This window comes from Gossypium hirsutum, chromosome A11, assembly GCF_007990345.1.
Source record: "Gossypium hirsutum isolate 1008001.06 chromosome A11, Gossypium_hirsutum_v2.1, whole genome shotgun sequence".
In the NCBI taxonomy this organism is placed as follows: Eukaryota; Viridiplantae; Streptophyta; class Magnoliopsida; order Malvales; family Malvaceae; genus Gossypium; species Gossypium hirsutum.
In genome coordinates, this window is record NC_053434.1 from 120,742,552 (window position 1) to 120,761,932 (window position 19,381).

A 19,381-nucleotide genomic window follows, 5' to 3' on the forward strand; every position below is an offset into this window, starting at 1 on the left:
ATATATTAAAATAAAAAGTTCGATAAAACTCGTAAACTATTTAAAATAAATATTACTAAACTTAAATTCGACTTAATCAATATTGTAGCTTAATAATTACTAAATCTACTTTTTTTTTCCGTAATACAATCCATTTTTAATCAAAGCTTTTAAAAAAGTATCCAAAGAAAAAATAGCCGTTAAGTAAGTGTATAAACAAAGTAGGCCCTCACAAACGGTCACTTAATACAAAATTTTATGTTACAAAAATTATCCGTTATTCCGCCATGGCTGCTTCCTTATATAATCTTCATCATCCAAATCCGACCCATCATTCAAAATCATCAAAATTCAATCAGATCACGACAATGGGTATTCACTTGAACACAATCCCGCAATCCACAATCACAAAATCCCATTACCACACCCACAAAATCTTCCTCTTTTGCAATTATATCCTCCTTTCCGCCGCTTCCAGCTGCATCTTCCTAACCCTCGCCCTCCGCCTCTGTCCTTCCCTCTCCGGCTTCTTCTTAATCCTCCTCCACATCATAACCATCGCCGGAGCAATCTCGGGTTGCGCAGCTGCTTCTTCGGGTACAAACGGATGGTACGCCACACACATGGTGGCAACGGTGTTGACGGCCATATATATTCAGTCAGTTGATATTCACTAAGACAAGTGATTTATGGGTATTTGAGATCTTACGTAAGGGAAGAAGATGGAGAGGTGATATTGAAACTGGCTGGTGGGTTGTGTGCGGTGATTTTTGTGCTTGAATGGGTGGTGATGACATTGGCTTTTTTCTTGAAGTATTATGATTATGTGGAAGGTGGTGATGAGAATGGGGTTTGTATGAAGAGTAGTGCTAAAGTGTATCAAGATGAGGATTTGAAGGATTGGCCATGGCCTTTTCAAGTTTAAAGTTTATGTATAATAGAACAAATGTGTGTATGTATGTATGTATGTATGTACGTATCTATATGGCTTATATATAGATATGGGTTGGGATTTGGGGGAGATGACGAGGGTTTTGGGTTTGTGGCTATGGAAGCTCAAACTTCTGTGATTTTTTAAATTCAATTATTATTTAATTGTTTCCCTTTGTTTTCTTTCTTGGAATTCCTAGCTGAGAATTGAGATGCTAATTATTTTTTATTTAGTTTTTATGTGAGAACGGCTCGAAAATTTGCTCCATACTTGAAATATTTTAATAAAAATATTAAGATTAAAAATTGAGATTCGACAAAAAAAATTATTTAAAATATGATTTGAGCTCGGATTCAAGTATTTAAATTCAAAACTTGAACCTACCCGTTTTTAAATTTTGTACTATATTATTTTTTATATATGAAATATTTCTAACACAAAAATAAAATCTATAGTAATAAATAATACTATAATGTAAATATATTTAAAAGATTTAACATTTTTTAAACAATAAAAGAATATTTCACTTGCATTCAAGGTATCAAGTAAAGTTGGCCAAGCCTACAATTTAAACATTTTAATATCGACGGTCAAAATACATTTACATCGACGAACGAGATTAATCATATTCCATGATTTAAGGAATTTACAATATATACCATATCAAATCCTATCTAATATTTACAGGATATGATTCTTTTTATCGTTTAAGATTAGTTACCATAATTGCCTAAGTTGTCATATCTTCGTTGTCGGGCCAACCAGGCTTTACTCTGACAGGTTTTTCCAACAGTTCCTTGAATCGGGTCAGCTCTCGTGGGCAAATGATCCCTATTGGATGCATTTGGTGCGATGGTCACGGGCTTTGAACTTTGACCCGTGACATTCTCCGCCACCCATTCTCGCAACGCCCTCGTTGCGACTTTTGAATGGCACTGACTTGATTCACTTCGATCTCGGTTTGACGCCTTAGCTTTCCCCTTCCTTCGAGACTTTTGCCTCGGCTTCCGTCGCTTCTTAACTCGAGCCGTCCTACTCGTTAAGAATTGAGTGTAATAATAAAATGTATTTTACTCCGAAAGAGACTACTTAAGCTTGAAATTTAAGAGCAACATTATTAATAGAGATAGTCACAAATCCTAAACATAAAAATTATCAAACAAACAAACAAAAAAAAATATTTTACCATTTCCCAAATAACAAACAAAACCTATTTTACTACTCCCATCTTTTTAAAGTATATATCTTTAAGTTTGTTTTACGATGTTCTATTCAAAGTTAATAATTATCTCTCCCAACGACATTATTTCTAAATTTTAAATTTTAATTGATTATCTCTCCCAATAACATTTTTTGACTAGTTCCCAACATTACTTTTAAAACATAGACTGCAATATTACTTCTAAAATTTGAATACGAATTCAATATGACTCACCACTAAACTCAATACCAAACACTTAACTGTGCTAAAATTTGAATATGAATACGACTTCAATATGACTTACCACTAAACCCATCACCCAACACTTAACCGTGCTTTTAAAATGTAACAGATTTTGGTTTTACCAAAAATAAAAACCTCAAGCTAGAAAGACCTAACTATCGAAAATATATGAAAACCACAGATGAAACGATAATAAAGTTATTTCCATTTCAGCATTTGATTGAAACAACCCAGATAATAACAAAAAAAAATTCCTTTTTTTAATCAAAATGTGATGTTTTTCTACTCCATCGATGACCCATGCAAATGATGCAAGACAACCTATCTACAAGGTTAAACATAGGAAAAAAGCACATAAATCTACAAGTAATAACAAAAAGAAGTCCCCGATTTCAAAAGGACAATATGACCAAATTATACATACAACAATACAAAAGCACATAAGAAATTCAGTGCCCCCCATTTAATTAAAAAAAAAAGGATACAACAAATTATTTATCATTACAGAATGGTCACAATGCAGCCTATCCTTCCCCCATTTCATTTGCTAGTTCCCAATTTAAACCCTTAAAGCTTTTTCTCCAAACCCATTGTTTGTTTGTTTTTGTTTTTGTTTTTTGCTACAACCCTAGAAATAACATAATATGAATACAAGCAAGTTCAAGGGTTTTTGGACCTACACAAGTATAAACTATATACAATTCACATAACATAAAAACATACACCCCATCTTCTCCATTATCACAGCGCGGCTGTCTGCGATTTATCACAGCTACTTTTAGATGGAAAAGAGAAGTGGGATATCTTTTCGCAATCCTCTAAAGCTCTATGCCAGGGGAATCAGATGAATTGTCCATCTAGGCAGGTTGGGTTGGGTGTGTGGTCGATGGAATTATCGACGCTGCTGGCACATTAGGCAAATGGTGGCTGACTTGACGTTTGCAAAGGTGCAATATTCGCAGGACCAATGGCCGGAGTCGTCAATGTTTCTGCTAGAGCTGCTGGGTCTAGAGGTTGAACCTTTGCCCTTTCCGCTTCTTCCCCTACTGCTACCGCCTCCTAAGCCCTTTGAATTCCCCATCCTGCTGCAGGCTCCACGGGAGTCCACATCCGATAAACCATTTTCTAAAGCTCGAACTAAGTTCTCAAAGTAATTCCGGGTCACACTGTCACGAAGTTCATACAAGTAACTAATTTAGAAAGCAAGCCAATTCTCTAAAAAGATTTAATTGAAAGATAAACATCTCTTTCTCCAGCAAATTTTCATGATAAGATAATGAAATTCTACTTCATACTGAGTTTCATAAGGAACCTACATTGGTTAATACATATTTTAAACAAAAATTACCTTGTCAATCCAGCAAGTTTTGTCCGAAACTCGTTAAAGTCTTTTGATGGGCCATCTGCATTGAGATAAACCTGCAGCTCCTTCTCTGCACATTGATGAAGTCGTTCTAACCCAGACTCAGCCTCACCTGCAAGACAATAACAAGCATGAGTACTGCAAAACCAAAGATGGAAGGCACAAAGCGCAATTTTGGTGCTATAACTCTTACATTGCCCAAGCCGAAAAGCACTAAAAGGAACCAACATGCAACATATGTGGATTTTTTGTGTATCCACACATATAAATAATATACGCTTAAAGATAAATAATTATAACAACGAACTATGAAGAGTGGTCCAATTTATCCTATAATACATGCAATTTTTTCCCCCTTTTTGTTGTCCATAGGTTTGATTTCCTTACGGTTCTATGTCTTTTGTCAAGTACTCATACTGAGAAGTAGAGACTTAGAGTATTATCCCATTACTTACTAGTTAAAAAGAAAAAGTGTGCTTTTTTGCACTGCCATACAAAAAAGTGCGCCACAGCAAACGCCTGATCAAATATGCCTTGTTTGAGAAGGTCTGAACTGCTTTTGTTCAAGGCACAATGCAAAGGCACACACCTTGACAACACTGGTGCAAGTAGCAAGTAGCAAATAGAACAGAAATATAAAGTTATAGATTATAAATGGAGGGTTGTTACCTTGCAAGTATTCAAAGAACTGTCTTTTAGCATGTTCATGTTCCGGCAAATAATATCCATAGGCATATGTCCACTTGAGAACTCTCCTACATTCTACTATCTGCACAATTAAAGTAGCAGCAATGAGCTCAAGTAGCAAGCAGCTAAGAGCCAAGTGAATTACGGAAATTACCTGTAGCCATGCCTCAGTGATGAACTTCAACTGTGACTCAGGTTGGCACTGTATATCACTCAGCTTCTCAAGCTGCAATTGATACATATTCCCCGTAAACTAAAAAACAAATGAAGTTTGAAGCAAGACAGATAAAGCGCTATCAAGTTGGGAGGGAACAGAACTATTAATCTTTCTCTCATCAACTCTCTTCTTTTCTTAAATATCTTCATTTTATTATTACTATTATTACTTGGTATGTTTGTGATTTTCAGGAAATTTTCACTTTAACCCATGAAATGCTTCAACATTAACAGAAAGATTATCCCGATAAATTTCCCATCAGGTACAGTTGTCTTTAGAATTTGGTATTTGATGAGTGCTATTGCCACAACTTGGAGATCCAACAAAATGAATGGATGAAAAGAATATGTAAAAGTCATGAGAAAAATTTGGAAGAATCAAATTAATAAAGAAAAAGAATCTGTAAATGTCATGAACCAGCAATAATTAATTATAGTTATCCAATGTTTATGATAGCCTTCAAGAACCATCTCCCATCACTAATAGGAAGTAAAAATTTATATGGTTTAGCTTACATGTACAGACTGCATTTGCTGTAGATCTGCCAGTGCCTTTTGCCTAGACTGCATCAGTAAAAAAGAGTTTTAGAAGTACCAACAAGTGTTTCTTCGTTTAAGTATATGGTGGCTATAAATCCAGGAAGTGTTCCCAGTGGACTTAAGCAGTCAAAAGAAAGAAGTCAATAATGTATTACGTGCATTCAAGCTCAAATATGGTTGGCTGTGCCAAGAGCTAATTAATCAAGTAATCCTGACCTAAACAAATGAGCACAAACAAAGCAAAGATAACTGCACATGCACAATGATGCGCATGTTTTCTCAAGCCATTTGTTTGCACTAAACAGTAAAATCTCCAAAAAGTACACGACATGACTTCAAGAAGTCATACATAACTGAGAAAATTATCACCTTCAAGCTCATTGTAAGATTTTCTTCAACCTACCAATCTTTATCTTTTTAATAACTATTTCTATCTAAAAGATAGCATCTAAATTCCTTCCAATAACTGTCCCCAATTCCATGACCTCAAAACTACTAAAATTTCTCCACACTAATTCTATTTTTATCAACATGCCTCTCAACCCAAAGAACCCTCCTTGAGAACAAGTTCATCTCAGCCTAGTTCATCCTACAGTCCTTTTTAGAATAGTATAGCCAAAAAATATTTAACAGGTACAATAGAGCTTTAGCGAGGTTTTAGAATGGGATATTCCTAGCAGTTAAACACCAGACTAGCGAGCTTGGAATTTGTATAATCATGTCAATCCATTTGACACAAAATCATTCATGTCTTATGCAAGTTGACCTGCTTCACATGTATACGACACATTTTAACACGCATAATTAACAGTATTAACAGCATAATTTGTGTGATTCAACATATCTAGCCCATTATAAAATTAATATGTAAAACTATAAAAATAATCTTTGGTTCAGCTCACTGGTCAAACTTGCATCTCAGCCCTTTTAAAGGCCCAAAAGACAATCAAGACTTCACAATGGACCCACTGTTCCGGGGGGGGAGGGAGGGAGGAGGTTTGTAATGCTAAATTCACGATAGAATTTAGTAACATGAGCTTTATGGACTATAAGCTAGAAGAATCTTTGTTATGCCAACTGGTTACTCAAAATTCAATAACAGTGACCAGCATCATGCCATCTTTCACTATAAACCTCACAAGTAATACATACCGATTGGTTGGTTGCCCATCGTTCATAATAGTGAGTATATCTCTCTAGAGAATTTTTAGCCATCTCTCTTCGTTTCTCTGCCTCATCATACTGTAAATAAATACCATGAATCAGAAACACAACTGGACAGTTAAATAATTACACAAAATGACTAATGATAAGCCCCCGAAAATGTGGACTGCCAAAGGAAAGCATTAGATCCATACCACACCATCTTGCTTTGCTGTCTCATACCGGTTGCAAGCATAAAAACCACCAGTTCTCTCACCATGCTCTGACCATGCACCAAGGCAAAGCCTGCATATATCTATGGTCAACTGACAGCAATTCTTATAGAAAAAAGAGAAACAACACACTATGCATACAAAAAGAAGAGATCAATTTGTTTTTGAGACAAAATCTTCAGTCCAGCCCTCATTTATGAAAAACACTCACACTTATTCAGTACACCATAAAGCTAAACAAACAATAGGAAAACTTGGATTAAGACAAATGAATAGGAGAATTATTTATTTTGTTTTTCAATAATAAAAAAACATACACAGTAGAGGTGTAAGAGTTTCATCAAAATACAAACAATGCATATGTAAGCAGAAGCAAGCTCACCAGCAAAATTCAAATTTACAAGGTGGTGTGCATGTAATATGCATACACCCCTGGTTCTTCTCAATTGGGCGCTTGCATTTTGGACAAGGCTTGGAATTAGCCAATATCCTGAAAGATTTAAGACAGGCATAGTGATTGAGAAACAGACCATTAAGAAAAAATAGCATAGCATGATATGATATTGCAGAATTTTATTATTCACCATCAGGTTCTGTATATATGTTCACCTTCAGGTCCATTTGTAGAAGGGAAAAAGGAAAATGAAACAACATTCATTTTGTTCACTTCAAACATTAACATATTCCAAAGAAAGATAAACGATAAATGATTTAAAATATAAAATTGACATTAGTGTAGATGTACAAGGGAACACTTATTTCACAACTCCATGTAGTAGCAAAATTAGTTCATAGAGCATAAATCAGAACCCTAGACCCATCATTACCATTTCCACAGAGCTCTAACGTATCATATGATCCCCCCCCCCCTCTCAAATAACGGCATCCAACACAACCTCAATCCCTTCCTCTATTTCTCAGGTTCAGAATCATGATTTATGGTTGGAAGGACTGAATCTAGACAAGCTTTCCACATAGCCCCAGTGACTATCCAGAATAAGTGATCTTCAGATAATGAAGCATTCTACATGCATACTGCTAGTTTTTCTAGATGCAGAACTACTGGCTCACTTAGCACATGTAGTAGGGAGAGTAAGCAAATTTCTCCTTTTACGTGTACCAATACAGCACCAATTTAACAACCTCTCTCGTCAGAATGAATTAAACAACCTCATTGTATTGGAATAAATCTAATTACTACATCCCTACCAATTCATATTTTCAGACTCTGCACTATTTTTCAGTATCCACTTGGCGACAGTGCCACAATCAACAGGACGATGAGCTTCCTCAGCACACTGCAAGGTCAAATAAACATTATGGGTCACAATTCATTTTAGCAATTTTGAAAGTGAAATAGAATTAAGCCAAAACCCGTATGCATGAATTATTGGAAGTACAATAAAGTATAACCAGAAAGGCCGCGAAAGAATCTCACATTCCAACAAAAGCTATATGAGCAGCGACAAGTAACGTCATAACTTCCACTGCCCAAAATAAATTCCACAGCATAATCACAACCTGGTGCAGGACACCATTTGGTCTACAAAATAACACAAGAAAAAATAGAAAATGGTTTACAATACCAAAGAGGTGAAAATGAAATGATGAAAAGGAATATAACTAGTTATTATACAATTCATTTTTTATTCCAAACATTTATAGCAAACTTCAAAAACCATTGGGAAAAAGAACTTAAATCCAACAAGCCAGAACACATATTTCTCAGGGTAAATAAGCCAAAGCACATACTATATGATATGAAAGTGTTTACTATCTTTTTAAGCAAAACTGTCAAAGAGTAGAAAAGATTTTCAAATCATCCCCAAGTAAATACTAACCATAAAACATAATCCACAACCTTACAACTCCAATACCATTGCAGTGGCACCCCCATCCTTCAACCCAAAATAAAAATATTACAAAAATATAAAAGTATATAACTTTTAAAATCTTATTTAAATTTAACAAGTGGAGCAAAAATAAATGCATACGTTAAATGTTGTGCATGTACAATTGACCAATTAGTCAAGCTGTCTTAAGTACTATTACCTTTCTATTGTCTTCAACATAAGATCTAATGAAATAACGGAAGTACTTCTCTCTGTCTTCTACAGAAGCCAATGCATTTACCATATCTTGACCAACAACAGCAGCACAGGATGGATCAGGACACCGCAACATCAAGCATCCAGGACCATCATTGATGGCTGTACTAATATAACCTAAGCAAGAAAATATAAGAGTATGTATAAGAAATTTTCACAAGAAAATACAAAACGGTTGGTAAACACTCAAAACTCCAAATAGTTACATGTAGACTCTCAGACAGAAAAATCATTAAGATGAAGGTCACTTCCATTGACAAGTTAACAAGATACAGCTAAAAGATCTAAAATACAGCTAGGTTGGCAATTGAGCTTAAAAACATACAACTAAAGTACAATGTGAATAATCATGTAAAAATTAATTTTTACATGTACAAGGGCAATGTTTAGCTGCTTTGATTGTTCCAAAATATGGATTATTCATCATTTATTAGGATAAATGGTACAAATAAAGAATTATTCTCAGACCATTAGCCCTTTACCACTGCAAAGCCAGCTTAACGCGTGCAACCATTGCTTTGACCAAATTTTTTTTTTTTCCAAAATCTGACCCAGAACTCTTCAAACAACTCTGAAACTAAAAAACATAAGGAGTGCCTGGATCAAAACAGACCTGCCCAGCAAGATTTACAAAAAGGATGACCACATGCAGCAGCGTGCAGCCTATCATAAGAATAGTTTTCGAAACATATCCCACAAGTCATCTGCCAGAAGACGAAATATGAAGAAAAATAAAAGGTATAAGCTGTCAAAGAGCACAAGAGCAAACAAGCACAGGAAATTGTCACTCGAAAATAAAAACATGAAAATTCTCAGTTGAGTGTTCCGCCACTCACTTCTCTACCATCAGGAAATGGAACTACAGGCTTCTCCAATAAGCCAACAGACCTGCGAACCTTATCCTCATCTGCAAACCATTCATCATGTACTTTACTAACGCTCCTGTAAATCCAAAATAAAGATAAATAATTTAGATCACGGCATACAAATACAGCATTGCCAAGAGATTGCAAAATAGATTCATATTGACCAAAGCAGTTAAAGTCCATTAAAAATAAATTGTAAAAAAGTATTAAAAAAAACTCTAGGAAATTTGAAAATGAACAAAAGTAAAGAGATTTTAGAAAACGGAATTTACACCAATCAAGATCACTCACCAACTATAGTACCGTAACAGGACGCTTGCTTCAACCTTTGAGATGGCAAGCACGGTGGATATCCTCATGATATCATCCTCTTGATGCTGACGAATATCTACTTCACTTAAAATGGTATAATTTTGCTAAGACAAAAGAGACATCGGTTTAGGACAAACTGGTTTGAGAAGAAAATAAATAAATAATTAACAAATCAAGGGCTCAAAAACCACAAACTTTATGTGCACAAGGATGAGAAAAGTTGTGAGCTTGTATGGTGGACAACAGTGTTATAACAAAAGAACTGAATGCATGCCATGCAAGTTCAAAGCAGAAACTATAGCCTTTGTAGGACATAATTGTAAAATTGACCAAGTGAAGGTGTTTCAATTTTAGACATTAAATAGGGCTGTAAGTAGTAACTATGCAGCATTAGAAAAAGGGTAGGTTTTTCTAACATTCACTATGGACTCTTAACTTAAGCAAGCTTAGTGCTGCACATGGTCCAATGGTTCCATATCAAGTAAAAGCTTTGATTGCAAAAGCAAAGAATAGTTGAATTCCTTTCACAGTTGAAGCATCCTTTCTAGTTTTCAGGGTGCAATGACACTACTTGCAATGAACCAAAAAGTTTCAAAATCCTTGCGTATCTTGTCAAATTTAGAAAAACAAGACAAAACCAAAATCAAGCATGCTGTTGATAGCCAAAGCTTTGAAAGCACTATCTCATCAAAATACTACAATTTGTTTAAAAAGATGCTATCTATGCAAACCCTATTCTTGCATTCAAGGGCAATTCACAAAATCATACGTACACCCAAAAAAAATATTACAATTAGGAAAGTTAAAATTAGCACGAAATAATTATATGCTAGAATTTGCCATTCTCACCTTGTATGTGAAGAAAAAATAGATTTTACATATATATTTAGTATTTTGAAAAATGATGGCATTCTTTTTTTTTTAAATAAGTGATAAATTTGTTAAAAAAGAGTGGACAGTTTACTTTTTTATTCTTTTTTTGAGGATAATAAGTTACATGGATAATAATAGACAATTTACTTAAGCAAAAAAAATAAGCAACTATTTTTAGAAATAAGGCTTTTATAAAAAAATTACATAAAAAGTAAAAACATATAATATTTTTTTTAACTGATGATTTTATTCGTTGTTTTGCACTTTCACATTCACTATTTCGGTTGGTCATTTACCTCGTCATACCAAACTAAATAGTATACATTTGACAAACATCCTAACAAAAACCAACCGACATCATCAAACAACAACATAATACTCAAAATTAACACTAATAAAATCACGGTAAAAAATAGCTCTAATTTCATTTTTTTTCTAAATAAAAAATCAAAGCAAAAAATAAAGCAAAATCGAACAAATTACCTGGTGTCGATGAGAGATAAGATCATCGGAATCATCCGAATCATTATCGATGAACTCATAATCAGCAACATCGGCATCTGAATCATCATAAACAGCCATAGCTCCGGCATCATCTTCACCGCCACTATAGAAATCATCTTCTCCAGATTCGTTGTTAGCGTCGTGCATATCGAAGTCATCTTCCGATTCCATTCTTCACCTGCTTTTTCCTTTTTCCTAAAATTATCAATACATATATAAAAAGCAATGACAAAATTAATCAGTAAATTGAAGATTAAAAAATTCAGAAAAAAATTTAAAAAAATAGAAAAAAAAAATACAAACCCTAGAGAGAAGAATCAGACGGTGAGAAATCAATGGCCGATGATGAAGTGAAGAGAGCACAAACGGATTGCGGCGCAGCTAAAGAAAAAGAGAGAAAAGGTGAGAGAAAAAGAAAGAGAAAGAGATAAATAAAAAGTCTCAATAAGTGAATATGGTTAATTCATTCAATTTAGCATTTTTGATGGAGCAAATATGAAAAAGAAAGTGTATTTATTGACTGAATAGTTTTAGATTTTAAGAGGAAGGTGTTTGTACTGTGCTGTAACACTGCTAATAAACTACATTTTTTCACCTACATGGTGAAATTTCTTCTCTTTTTTTTTAATAAATAATGTATTAAATAATTTAACCAGAAAAAAAAGTGTAATTTTATATTAACTTTTTTAATATAAAATTTCTGACTTCGCTCTTTTATGAATTATATAAATTACTCACTCGATTAGATTTTTTTTTTACTTTAGATTTTAATGGAAGGTAACTTTGTGTAACGGTTATCATTTAATAGGTAGTTAAGTTATTTTGTTGACAAAATTTTTAATTGGATTTTACTATTTATGGTGGGGTCCAAATAAGAAATCTATCTCGATTTTGTTATTTGTGAATAGCCAAATCGTTTTACTATTAAAAGGAAAATGAATTTATTAATGATAGAAAATGTTAGGAATGGTGATTCTAGTGGCCAAAGTAGTGTTCATTGTTTGAAAAAAAATGTTAAACCTTAATAGAGTGAGACATGTGGCAAGTTGTCTAATGGTTTGCAGGTGACCCTTCACGGGCCGTTCGAAGAATTGGCCTGCAAGCAGTCCACAATTCACTCCTCGTTGAGGTCACTTGAGCTTAACCGTTTTGTATAATCTCAAGAACAGAAGTATCAGAACAAGACAAGTTACAACACAGGTGGGATTACACAATATGTACCATGGAAATAACCAACATGTAACTACACTAACATCCAATTAGCCAACACAACTATGCAGGACATCGTACAGACCACCACGCAACATTAAGAGACGAGGGCCAACCATTATATAAGTTTAAGTGCACTAAGAAACATGGATTCTCCTCCCTCCATCTCATTATCACCTTCTTCTCCTCCTTCCTTCATTTTCCTTCTCCTCAAGAGAACATTTTCTTTCTCATCCTCTTACTGTTGGCTCTCCACCTTACCTAGGTGAACTAAAACTACTTCTGCCATCATGACCTCCTTGTAGGTAAATCGTATCAACAATAACAAATATTGAGAGAGAAACTACTCTAAACAATCTTCACCATAAAATTGTTATACCCGAGAAGTAAGATGATAATAAATTTTCTTGAGATGATAATCAATTAGTGCATCAAGAAGTTTTTAATGAAATAAAGTAAGTCAAAGTAAAAAAAACATTTACCATGAGGTAAAATATGAAAAAATGCTTGAAATTGAGTAAACATATTGAACATAAGAGCTTAGCGAACCCTATTTTAGTATAATGGCTAGAGTCATTTTCCAAGCAACTTGACTCACATGTTTTTATCAGGTTTCTAGGGATGATGGGTGTAGTTCATGCAAATTCTCCAAGTGATAGGAGTGCAAATCATACCAGCACGCAAAGGGAAGTGATATATGCACGAATGGGGTGAAATTTATTAAAGTCAATTCAACAAAGCCGCCAATTTTCAAGTTTGGAAGATTAGTCGACTTGAGATGAATATTTGGATGGAATCCAAGCATTTCTGGGTTGAGATGTCTGTACAGTGTTCGAAGAGTTATCTCTTAGCTTCAAAACATACTTTGAATTACTTAATTTAGAGCCTGGAAGCTCAAGTTATGATCATTTTACTGAAGATTGTGCGAGCGAAATTTTTGGATGGGATTATTATGGGAAATTACAAGTTTCAGGCTTTAATTCGAGTTTAAATCATATTGGATTCGAGTTTAAGGCCTAATTTTGATTATATAATATCCCAATATTGTATCTATTAGGTTTTATTATTTTATTATTTATTTATTTTAATTTTAGGATATTTTTAAGTAGTTAAAGTTATTTAAGAGTTTTATGTTTCTTAGTCATTAACAAAGTTTAGTTATACTAAAACTATTTGTTTAGATTAATTAGAGTTTTATTATACTTGATAGTTAGATGTGGTTTTCTTCTCAATTTTAAAGACTCAATGGAATCCATTCTTCATCCTTCAACTTGTCAAGGATTATTTATTGGAGGGTTGATTAAAGTCATTAAATGAATCTGTTGGGGTTTATATCTCAAAGGATTCAGTTGGTTTTTGTTTTTTTTTTATTTATTGCTTTGAATCTTTATGTTTTATTGAATTTCTTCTTTTAGTTTTTTTTTATTCCCTTACTTTTCTAAATTTGTTTGATTTCTTTTTTTTAGATCAAATTCGAATATTTTTTCAAGTCAAACGACTTGAATACGGTCATGGTCCTCTATCTTTATCAGGAAGTGAGTGCAATTGTTGGTTCTCAAGAAGAAGCGAGTGTTTGAAATGAGGTGTCCACTAAAGGTAACGATATTATTGACATAATGGAGGATGATAACCAGTGATTAGGTCTATTCTTTTATCTGAACTTATTTTGTGTGTGCGTGAATAATTATTGTTTTGGAATTATCAATGAGCAAGTAGATCTAAGTTGGAAGAATTTGAAGAATATTTTGTTGTCACATAAAACCAAAGTTGTAACTTTGTTGGAAACTACGGTGAGTAGAAAGAAAGTTGATGATGTCATTAGAAAGATAGGTTTTGATCATTCATCCAGAGTAGATGCTCAAGGTTTTCGAACAAAATTTGAGTGTTGTAGAATGTTGAACTAAAAGTAGAGATGATAGAAATTTCTAGTTAATATGTACATGTTTGTTGTAGGAAAATGGGTGAGTACATATCAACTTTTCTTACGATCATTTAAGGTAGTCCAAGTGCTACCAAATGTAAACTACTTTGAGATCAACTTTCTGATCTAACACCTCAGAATGTTGTTTCATGGTTGTTTTGTAGAGATTTTAATTTTATTATATACCAGGATGAGCATAAATGAAGTGCTTTCAATAGAAATGGGGTAAGTCAACTATTTACTAAGTTTATTTTTTTATGGCAATCTAAATTATCTTAGCTTTAAGAGTCTGTCTTTTACACGAGTAGAAAGGAGCATGTATGTCAATGTTTTTTTAAAGTACATAAATGTTTATGCAATGAAAATGGGTGATTTTGTTTCTTAAATTCACATATTTCTATCTTTGAAAGGATTAAGTCAGATAGTAAATCAATTCGATTGAAATTCGATGCAACTCGTAAGGCACTTGGATCTCAAGTTCATTGAGGCTTGGCAAAATCACCCAAAGTTTGTTAAGTTTATCAAAAGTACTTAGAAAACAAATGTGGATATTATTACTTATGTGGATTTTTTCACTAATGCAATTAAATGAATAGAATAAGGCAGTTTTTGGTTGTATTAAGAAAAAAACTCTTGTTGAGGTTTATGTGTGTCGAGAAAGTGTTAGAAGTCTTACAATCAAAATTTCTATTGAATTTAGAAAAGCAGTTAAAAAATAACCTTGATGATGTTTTTGATTAAAAGTAAACCTTATGGCACCATAAGTCATGGAGTCAATAGACAATTGACAGGGATAAAAATAATGTTTCTTTTTCTATCCAAGCACCTTTAATATAAGAAGAGCTAATGTTATTAAATCCTTGAACCTTAGTGATGGTGAGCAATGCAATGAACAATCTATCTTGAAACAAGTGATTATGGATTTTTATATAAATCTTTTCATCAAAGATGAGACCATGGTTCGTGAATATAGCACCTGTTAGAATTGTGTGACCCAAATTCTAAGAGATTGCTTGAAGTCAAGTTAAACAAAAATATATTTTCTTTCTAGAAGATTTAGTATTTATTAGTATAATATATTTAGCATTTATTAGTATAGTTTATTTGACTTACTAATTTAGCCTATAAATAGGCTCCTTTACAATCTTAGAAAAAAGAGACACCCATTAGGTTAGAACTCATAACACATTCAGAGAATTTTGTGTTTACGTTTGAGGGTTCTTTGTTTTTCGGGTTTTTGGGGTTTAGTTTTTATCTCCATCTTTTGTACTCTTCATTCTTTTGCCATTATAGTAAAATTATCTTTGCCCGTGGTTTTTTATCCTCTTTTGAGGGGTTTTTCCACGTTAAATTTGTGTGTTCATCTTCTCAATTTCTTCTACTATTTTTACTTATTCGTTGCTTATTCGGGACGATCCTAACAAGTGGTATCAGAGCTAGTTTAACTTTCATAGATCAGCCCGGTCAGAGATGGCAGCAACAAGGTTTGAAATTGAGAAGTTCGATGGTGAGACAAATTTCAATCTGTGGTAAGTTCGGATGATGGCAATTTTAGTTCAAAATGGCTTGAAAAAGGTTGTTACAGGGAAAAAGCCTGAGAATCTAAATCAAACAGAATGGGAAGAGCTTGATGAAAAGGCCTTGTCTGCAATCCAGTTGTGCCTCGCGAGTACAGTATTGCAGGAGGTATTGATGGAGAAGACCTCATTCGCCTTGTGGAAAAGGTTAGAAACTCTTTATGCGACTAAGTCTCTAGCTAACAGTTTAGTGTTGAAACAACGTCTATTTACGTTTCGCATGAACGAATGTGAGCTTCTTAAAGATCACATCAGTCAATTCATTACTATTTTAAATGATTTAAAGAACGTTGAGGTTTATATTGACGATGAAGATCAAGCTATGCTATTATTGTGCTCTTTACCCTCTTCATACAAGTCTTTCAGGGAGACCCTGATTTATGGCAGAGATAAACTCTCGTTCGAAGCTGTGAAGGGTCATTTGTTGAGTAGAGACAAACTCAACAATGAGTTTGATTTGAATAGCAAAGCAGATAGACAAGCTTCCGTTTTGGTAGCATCAAAGAAACGAGACAAAAGGTGTCGCTATTGCAAAAAGTTAGGTCACGTCAAAGCAGATTGTTATAAACTGCGAAATAAAAGAGCTGCTGAGAGTAACGAGGAAGATGTAGCTGGTGCTAATTTGGTCGATAAAGGCGGTGATGATTTCTTGTTAGTGTCAACGAGCGATAACTCCAAGCTTACGTCTGAGTGGATCCTAGATTCAGGATGTTCTTTCCACATGTGTCCCAATAGAGAATGGTTCTCTACATACAGTTCAGTTGAAGGTGGAATTGTGCACATGGGAAACGATTCATCTAGTAAAATAATCGGTATTGGTACTGTTAAAATTAGGATACACAATGGGACGATTAGGACACTCTCAGATGTCAGGTATGTACCTGATTTACGAAAGAATCTCATCTCCTTGAGTATTTTAGACTTGAAAGGATGCAGAATCAACATCGAGTCGAGCGACATTAAAGTATCTCGTGGAGCTCTCGTTTTGTTAAAAGGTAAAATAACCGGCAGTCTTTATATTCTGGAAGGTTCTACAGTGACCGATGAAATCGGACGTCCCTCGTCCGTTACGGAGTCAAAGTCAACTCATTTGAAACGGAGGCAACTTGGTCATAGGAGGGAAAAAGGTATGACCGTTTCGTTGAAGAGAGGTTCTCTTTTGGATGCAGGTTTTGAAAAGTTATGGCACTGTATTCGTGAAAATCAGACCCGGGTTAGTTTTGATTTGGCAGTGCATAAGTCGAAGGCTAGAAGTCTTCCAGTTTCTAAGCATAGATTCGACTCAGTTAATTCCCTGCATAGTTCAAGATAGGCCCGTGGCGGGTTTTGGCAAAGATGGCATTGAAAGAATTTGTGTCAAGGTGGAGATTGTTAGAATTGTGTGACCCAAATTCTAAGAGATTGCTTGCAAGTCAAGTTAAACAAAAATATATTTTCTTTCTAGAAGATTTAGTATTTATTAGTATAATATATTTAGCATTTATTAGTATAGTTTATTTGACTTACTAATTTAGCCTATAAATAGGCTCCTTTACAATCTTAGAAAAAAAGAGACACCCATTAGGTTAGAACTCATAACACATTTAGAGAATTTTGTGTTTACGTTTGAGGGTTCTTTGTTTTTCGGGTTTTTGGGGTTTAGTTTTTATCTCCATCTTTTGTACTCTTCATTCTTTTGCCATTATAGTAAAATTATCTTTGCTCGTGGTTTTTTATCCTCTTTTGAGGGGTTTTTCCACGTTAAATTTGTGTGTTCATCTTCTCAATTTCTTCTACTATTTTTACTTGTTCGTTGCTTATTCGGGACGATCCTAACAGCACCCGATATTATTTTCATAGATTAAGAAGTAGTAAGCTTAATTAATTGAGCAATATTTTTTATGAGGAAATAAAGTGGCATTTGATATGCAGTTGCTAAAAGCATTGGGAATTGATGGGATGCAAGGTTTATTTTATCAAAAAAATTTAGAATAAAAGTGTGTGAGATCTTATTCATGGCATTATGGAGGGCTTGAAAGGATATGTGGCTCAATTGAACTCTCATTTTTTTAATACCAAAAGTTGATAATCTAAAATTAGCCAAAAAATTTTGCACAATTAGTAGTTGTACGGTTCTTTATAATATTATCACCAAGACTATTATTAATGGCTTGAAGCCTTTTGTGCATAATTGATGCATCCAAACCAAACGAGTTTCTTTTTGAGGATAAGCATCACCGATAAAATTATTATAACTTAGAAAGAAAATGAGTAAAAAAGTATGGATGACAGTAAAAATTGATCTTGAAAAGGCTTACAACAATCCAACCTAGGATTTTATTGACGTAGCCTTAATTGGTATTGGTGTTCTTGTCAGCTAAAAAGGGTTATTATGCATTGTGTGAGCTCCATGTCAACGCAAATTATTTGGAAACATAGCATGATAGATGTTTTTAGGTTAGTGAAGGGTATTCGAAAAGGTTATCATTTGTCGTAGTATCTTTTTGCATGGAACCAAATTGAGGGTGTCGGTCTTGTTATTAAAACTTTTTTTTGTTACTATGTGTATTTGGCCAAGGTTTGTTAAAATTTATAAGATGATTGAGATCTTTATTTTGGAGATTAAAGACTATGTACATGTTAATTTATCAAACCCTTCATACTTTGCAAAAGATGATAATGGTTGGGAGTCTTCTTAGGGTCCATCTGTTGGAATCTTTGGATTCAAATGAATAAAAGGATTTTTAATGATGACTTTCTGGGAATAATGCATTTTCAATAGAAGTTTACTATTGTAAGCTAAGGTTCTTCAAACACCTCATGATAAGCATGTTGAGAATGTTGAAGATCGTAATCAAGTATATTGTTTGATTCATTGAAGGATCTCACTTATGTGATGATATAAGGTTAATGTCGATGGAGCTGTTAACATAAAGGTTGATATAGCTTCTTTAGGAGGAGCAATAAAAGATCATTATGGAGAGTGAGTGTTGAGTTTTGCAAGCAATGTGACTGATGCTATTTGTAAAGTGCTTATGATGGTTTATATCAAGCTTAGTTTATTAAGGCAAGAAGAATGTTTCTTAACATAGATTGTTTAGTTGTTGTCAACCTATAATATACATTAAAAAGATGAATTAGTTTTTATTTTAATTTTAAAAAGATGAACAGTTAAATGTATTTTTAATCCTATAATTTTATATTTTAAAGTTCATGTCTATGTATATTAGTTTCACTTACTACGTTGTTGCTTAATTGATTTATGGAAGTAAACTCAATTGAAACTTTAACTTCATAAGAAAGGTATGAGATGGTAATATGGCAAGACAAGTATCTTTCTAAGTGTATTAGAAAAACTAAAAAGTAAATGAATGGAATATATGGCGGTAGACTGATACATTAAGAAGGTCAAGTTGATTTTGCGTCAGGTCAATTTGAGTTATCAAATTTTCAATTTATTTGCGTTTAAGTCAACTTTGGGTTTGACTTGTTTTTT

General features: G+C 33.7%; 1 protein-coding gene and 1 pseudogene across 1 annotated transcript; one reads left to right on the plus strand and one right to left on the minus strand.

Moving 5' to 3' along the window:
- Positions 1–290: 290 nt before the first annotated feature.
- LOC121209477 (uncharacterized) lies at positions 291–1,092 on the plus strand (annotated as a pseudogene).
- A 1,703-nt stretch (positions 1,093–2,795) lies between these two features.
- LOC121209478 (probable E3 ubiquitin-protein ligase ARI8) lies at positions 2,796–11,746 on the minus strand. The gene is made up of 16 exons (XM_041080171.1): positions 11,503–11,746; positions 11,179–11,394; positions 9,802–9,926; positions 9,481–9,586; positions 9,258–9,348; positions 8,589–8,761; positions 7,975–8,079; positions 7,746–7,834; positions 6,919–7,026; positions 6,519–6,609; positions 6,313–6,402; positions 5,137–5,184; positions 4,559–4,630; positions 4,387–4,486; positions 3,703–3,829; positions 2,796–3,520 (listed from the first exon to the last, which is right to left on the minus strand). Exons 2-16 carry the CDS (start codon positions 11,368–11,370, stop codon positions 3,247–3,249), a joined length of 1,791 nt encoding a protein of 596 aa, XP_040936105.1. The 5' UTR covers positions 11,371–11,394; positions 11,503–11,746; the 3' UTR covers positions 2,796–3,246.
- Positions 11,747–19,381: the final 7,635 nt, after the last annotated feature.

Excerpts from the sequence above, each read along its gene's own strand:
- LOC121209478 (XM_041080171.1), bottom strand. The coding sequence starts at position 11,370 with ATGGAATCGGAAGATGACTTCGATATGCACGACGCTAACAACGAATCT. Across the intron at positions 8,762-9,257 it reads TTGTAAATCTTGCTGGGCAG|GTTATATTAGTACAGCCATC; the intron begins GTCTGTTTTGAT and ends TTTCTTGCTTAG. Across the intron at positions 3,521-3,702 it reads AAACTTGCTGGATTGACAAG|TGTGACCCGGAATTACTTTG; the intron begins GTAATTTTTGTT and ends ACTTCGTGACAG.